Source organism: Gymnoscopelus microlampas, assembly GCF_963454915.1.
Source record: "Gymnoscopelus microlampas genome assembly, chromosome: 6".
Taxonomy (NCBI): Eukaryota; Metazoa; Chordata; class Actinopteri; order Myctophiformes; family Myctophidae; genus Gymnoscopelus; species Gymnoscopelus microlampas.
Genome location: NC_139943.1, coordinates 40882622 through 40889228, shown reverse-complemented (window position 1 = coordinate 40889228; position 6607 = coordinate 40882622). Strand labels below are relative to the sequence as shown.

The 6607-nt window shown below is 40.0% G+C and overlaps 1 protein-coding gene across 1 annotated transcript; it reads left to right on the top strand.

Moving 5' to 3' along the window:
• Nucleotides 1-4909: 4909 nt before the first annotated feature.
• LOC311046627 (ras-related and estrogen-regulated growth inhibitor-like protein) lies at nucleotides 4910-6032 on the top strand (the record flags this gene model as incomplete). The annotated part of the gene is made up of 4 exons (XM_084059070.1): nucleotides 4910-5044; nucleotides 5168-5221; nucleotides 5326-5402; nucleotides 5607-6032. Exons 1-4 carry the CDS (start codon nucleotides 4915-4917, stop codon nucleotides 6030-6032), a joined length of 687 nt encoding a protein of 228 aa, XP_083915196.1. The 5' UTR covers nucleotides 4910-4914.
• Between the last annotated feature and the right edge of the window lie 575 nt (nucleotides 6033-6607).

Below are 6607 nucleotides of genomic sequence, written 5' to 3'. Positions count from 1 at the left end.
CATTGATATTAAAGCTATTTTATTTGATTAGATATGTGATGTTGTTACCTGACAATTAGTTCACTTTTGGTGAAAAGATATGGTACCGCATATGTCGTATCGGTTGATATCGGCAGAGGTGGACAAAGTACTCGACCCCAGTACTTGAGTAAGAGTACAGATACTCCTTGGTCAAATTCACTCCACTATAAGTAAAAGTAGCCAGTCAAAATGTTACTCAAGTAAGAGTAAAAAAGTAATTGTTTTTAAATATACTTCAGAAACAAGCCAGAAACACGGCTAGTGTGAGAGCAGAAGTTAGGCCAATTGCATTTTAGGGAAGAAAAAAAACAGCCAACCTAAAGGCCAAACCGCACCAATGCAACTAGTCGCAACTCCTTGCAACAAAACTGTTTTAAGGTCAACCACACACCGATGCAACTCCTTGCAACTGCCATTGGGGTTAATGGTTGCAAGTAGTTGCATGTTGCAACTCCTTGCAACATGCATGGCAAAACATTGTTGTGGATGTGGAGTGGGCTTAAAAGTACTCAGTACTTTATAGCCTTCCTAGAAATATACTCGAGTAAAAGTAAAATATTTGTCTTGGAAATGTACTGTAAGTAAGAGTAATACGTATGAAAAAAATCTAATAATCAAGTAAAATACAGATCCTCAGAATCTGTACTCAAGTACATTTACTCCGTTACTGTCCACCACTGGATATCGGAATCGGAAATTAAGAGTTGGACAATATCGGAATATCGGATATTGGCAAAAAAGTCAATATCGAATATCCCTAACAATAAGTTTATTATTTTTAAATTGAAGCACCTACTAAAAGTCACCTTTAGACTGGTCATTTGTTTTTATTAGGACTGTAGAAGTGTTCATTTTCTGAAGTCTGAACCATTAAGATCAGTGAAAACTTGAAAAGTGTTCTGTCAGGTTTTACACAAAAGCTATTTTAATAAAATTACTATTGGCACATGATTCATATAGTAGTAGTGGTTTCTGTTTATGACTATGAAATGGGTCTGAAAGATTTTGATTGAAACGTTGTTTAATACAAATAGTTCCAATGGCATCTAAATGTACACATGTGGTTGTAAGTATATGCTTATCGCTGCTGCGAGGATGAGGGGGTACCTGGAAAAAAATCTCCCCTCCAAGGGGTACCTGGGCCAAAAAAGTTTGAGAACCCCTGCCCTAAAGAATGTGTGTACCAAATTTGGTACTTGTATCAACCACGTAACGATTTGACCATTTGTTAAGCTTTAATCCCACTATTATGACATGGTCTTTATTTCTTTTTAAACTCTTAAAGACTCACAGGTCCACTGAAGCTGAGACAGTGAAGCAGAGGAATGGTAGCTCTAATTTGTCATGCTCACACATGAAACCGTGTCTCCACACATTTCCATTTCATGATTAGCCTCAGTATATTCCCAGCCTTGTGTCACACTACTCTGCTTAGTACTAATATACCAGTTTACTTGGTGGAGTTAGCTGGTTTAGCAGACAGTCTGAGCATCCAATGGAGTTAGCTGGTTTTGTCAGAAGCGCTTTTTAATACTTTTCATTGTTCAATATTGTTTTAACCAACACACAGACGTAAAAGGTTCAATAGCACTGATTTATGAAAAAACTTGAGTTTCTACCAGACAGCGACGATACTGGGGATTACAAATTGACTGTGATGCTCGTGCATGAGATATGTAAGGTTAAGGAAAAACTGAAGAGCAACTCTTCCCCAGGTGACTGAGAATGTTAATGTGTGGATGTGATCAGACTCAGAGTGTTAACCTACTGTCAATAACTACCTAGAAAGTGATCTAGTTGGGTTGAAGGGCATAAACACGTCATTACAAAGACAAATGCACCTTTCAGTGTTACGCTGGTTTACAAAAAAAAAGAAAAAGAAAAAAAAAAAGAGACAGATAGGGTCAGATGGGTCATCCTTCACCATATTCTGTCAAGAGAACGATACAGGCCTGAATGATTGACACAGTGAGGGTGACTCTGTTATACTGTGGAGGCGGGCTTACTTTAGAGCAGTGGCTCACTTTTTTATTTTTTTAAATAACAAATATAAGAGCCGCTGTAATTAATATTCGCAGGCTGACTTTTGTTTCCAGGCCACCCATGACATGAAGTTGGTGATCAAATTGACTACTTCTGTAACTTACTTTTTTTAAATCTCATCTTAGAAGTTTCATAAGCGTGTGCAATACCATACTGAATGGTTTGCAAAACAGACATACAATTTACACATTTCCAGAGTGACTTAAGGGGGGGGGGTCTCCAGGTGATTTGCTTAATGTGCAACATTGTTTTCTCACTCAAGTTCTCAACAGTAAACCAACCAACATGAAGTATAAGTGTATACACCGTATCTGCACATTTCTAAAGTGACAATTTAATACCTCTCAAAAATGTAAAGAGACCATTACTGCATCAAAAGTAATCAACAAACTATACTATAAAAAATGTCAAAACATTGGTCAAATTGTCAAATATTACCTAAGACAGAGGCAAAAACAAATGGAAAATAGCCGATCTACATAAAGCTCACAACGCCTCGCATTGCAAGCCTGTAGATCGGCTATTTTCACATTATTTATCTGTGGAACCGAGTCAAACAAAATGTAAGGCCTACTCCTACAGTGCTTCAGTCAGGGTGGGGGGTCCCCAGTTCAAATATGATTATTTTGGGGGGTCACGGCCTGAAAAGGTTGAGAACCACTGCTTTAGAGCATGAGTCTTCAACAGGGGGTCCGGAACCCCTACGGGGTCCTCAGAGTTACTACATGGGGGGGTCACCAAATCTTTGTGTAATACTTAAAAAAAAAATATATATATATATTATTAACCACTTGAACCCGCATCTAGCATCTAGGAAGGAGACAACAGGGCAGAGCAAGGACCAGATGGGGAGATTATAGCTCCACGCTCGCCTTGGAACGCCTCGGGTTCCCCCAGTTAGAAGTAAGTAGCTAATGTGTCCCAAAAAAGGTAAGTCTGATATCCTCTGCTGGAACTGTTACTTCTGACACCCAACTCTGGATAACAGGTAAAAGATGCATGTGGAGGATTCATAGATATTAAATGAATTGTGAACATGTCTTCTCCTACACATTTTACACATGACACATTTTGAACATGCCGGCAAAGTGTTGCAAACAATCTGAAAATGTGAGGTTGACTAGAGTTATATTCTGGTCATCTATACATGAGTTCTAACGATGGTTTAAAACCACAATACCTCTACAACATAGACAAGAAAAAATATAGAGGAAATTTGTAGTTAAAAAAAAAGAGAAACCTACATTAGGCTACATTAAACAAGAAGATCAGAGTAGGCCTAGGTGAAAACAGAGGTATATGTATGAGGAGGTTCAAGTGTAATTAATTGTAAACGCCTATAGTCTCATAATAATCTTACAGTAATGTACTGTGTCTTCATACCGCTAGTGGTCCTCAAACTTTTTCATGTCAAGGACCCCCAAATTGATATATATTTGGCCGCAGACCCCTATTTCTGATTTTTCAAAATTGAAAACACTTTCAAGAATGTTCGAAAATGTTCAAAAGTAGCAGATGTACAAGCTTGTATATCTGCTATTTTTTAATAGACAATATAGCCTATACATAATATAATAATATAAAATATGGATAAAAGGGGTTAAATGTATTAACATATTTTGCTGGGGACCCTCTGGAACCCCCTCAAGGACCCCTGGGGTCCCCAGACCCTACTTTGAGAACCAACGCTATAGACCATAATAGACAGGTTCCTAAGGAACAGTAGGCAGTGTCAGGGCGGGTGTTGCTGATTTACTAGAGGTAACTAGAGGTACATCAAGCCTTTCCTTGGACTCTACTCCCCCCTCGTGGTCAGCAATAATATCGCAACCAAAAATGTGGCGGTGAGGTGTCAAGGGTAGTTGCATGAAAACTAGGAGGATGAATAAAATCAGATTATTAAACTAAGTAGAACGGGCGAAATTCTTTACAGTTAACATTTCCAACGGCTTCAGTTTCACTGAAGAACATATTAATGAAACAGTGGATCTGAACTTTTAGCTAATTGAGTCCATTTTGTGGGGATATTTTATTTGGTGCAAATCGGTCGTAAAACTACGAGTTTCTCAGGTAACAGTTTAGCTATCTAAACTAGTTGTATCAAACATCGCTGATAAAAAAAGCCCGTACTTCTCTGTACATGTACAAAACAATTATATAAGGTGCTTACCCATTTGCCCCAAATGTTACCTCGCGCTTCGGAGTCTTTGTGCAATGTATCAGTCCATATCTTTCAATAAATACGTGTTTTAATCCCGTTTGTGGCCGAACGCCATTTTCCCCTCTGGTTTACTTCCTGTTTACATTGAGTGTAATTCCGGCTTTCACCGGATGCGCCCCGTCACTACCGCCAATTGAGGGAACCTCCGACAGAACCCGACACAGACGGGATTAAAACCCATATCTATTGAAAGATTTGACTAATACAATGCACAAAGACTCCGACGCGCGAGTTAACATTTGGGTTAACCGGCTAAGCACTTTATTTATTTTGTACATGTACGGAGAAGTACGGGCTTTACTGGTGAAAGTGCAGGACGCACTAGGGGGTGCAGGCCATTATTGTAGTATCAGTATGGCGTTGTTTGGACGAAATGTTGCCTCCTCGTGTCCGTGGATGCTCGTGTCTTGAGTTTCAAATTTCCATGTGAGGGTGGGCTGGGCTCCTTGGACCCCTTGGCAACGAAGTAGCCTAATAGCTAATCACAGCGCTACAGTTCCTCCGGGCGATGGGATGTAGACTCTTCCAATGATGTTGAAGGCTTGATGCTTGAGCTCATGGGGATAGGGAGGGATCAGAAGTGTTTCTGTTATGTCTGTGTTGGACTAAAGTCTGTGGTTATACGCCTGATGGAGCTGAGAGGGTCAGCAGCACAGAGCCAACACAACAACCAGAACAGCTCCAGAGACATGACAGCTCTTCAGGTGAAAATGGATGCCAACATTGTTGTGCTGGGGACAGAAAATGTTGGTAAATCAGGTAAAATAAATAAATAAACATATTAATTTCTATTCAGGTCATGAATTAGCATCTAGATTTATTACATTTATGAACAAAGATGATGATAATAATTGTGCAGGTCATGTTTTTTTTTTCTCACAGCACTCACAGTGCGCCTCCTAACACGAAGATTTATTGGAGAATATGGTGAAATTGGTAAGTAGCCATATCTTTCCGTAAGATTTTACTAACCCTGAATAATATATTAGCTACAACTGTGCTATTGATCCTTCATTAACCTCCTGTCTAATTTATTACAGAGTCCATCTACAGTCACAACATAGTGGCAGATGGAAGAGAAATTGGCCTCAATATTTGGGATTCGCCTCATTCTCAAGTAAGATAATATAACTGTGCCTTTCCAAATGACTGCTTTCTTTTTAATAATGTTAGAATGTATGAATTTAACTCTAGTGTAAAAATGTACCCTTATGGATCCATTTTTACACTATAGAGATAAATTAACACGGACGGACCCTTAGGGGTCCATTTGGGTCCATTTTTACACTGAGTTAAATCAACACTTCATACTGTATTCCAGGACCTTTCTGTGGAGACATCACTGTTTGAGAAGCAGGTCCAGTGGGCGAATGGCTTTATTCTCGTGTATAGCATCTGTGACAGGGCCAGTTTCAACACTGTCACCAGGCTCATCCAGGCCATTAAAGCCTCCAAGGACTATCTAAACATAGACAAGGTGCCCATAGTGATTGTGGGCAACAAGAGAGACCTGGATCACAGACGGACGGTTCTAAGCGAGGAGGGCAGGCTCCTGGCGCTGGCCACAGACTGTCACTTCTGCGAGGTGTCAGCGGCTGAGAACTACCACAGCGTGCTGATGGTGTTCCATGGGCTTGTGGACAGGTTGAGGGATTTGAAATGTGCCACAAAGAGGCCCCTGGGATTCAAGGGCATAGTGAAAAGCATGTCTGCGGTGTTCAGCAGAAGACGGACCGATTCCTTATAACAGGATCACACGAGGGGTTTAGAGGAAAAGTGTCTGTGAAGCTACAGAATGGATAGGACACATCATGTCTAATCCACTGAATGGATGTCATGTTCTGTCCATGCGTTGTCATGCGGTGTGTGGTGCAGGGATCTGCGAAGTGCTTTGTGGCTTTAACATCAGCAAGTTGGGCGGCTACTTTGCACTAAAGATGTCGAGAGACTGGGACTTGTGACAGACCAAGTGCCACTTTAAAAGCCAAAAGAGCAAGAGAACAGAGTGGTTATTCAGGCTGTGTGATGTCATGAAGCCATTTTTAAAGCTTTACAAAGAGCGACTTGCACGTGCAGCTATGCTGGATTGTGAGATTTCCATAAAAATGCAAAGTAGCCATGTACATGAACGATGGACAAAGATGCAAACATTCATGGTAATTGTGCTAGACATGTGCTTTAATGTATGTAGAAAAGATAAAGCTAGGAAGACGTTTTAGTTGGATTAAATAACAGTGTCTTTAAAATGCAACCCAATTAAATTGCACATTTAATTTGCTTTTTCTTGTGCTTTGTATAATTATACATAATCATAATATATTC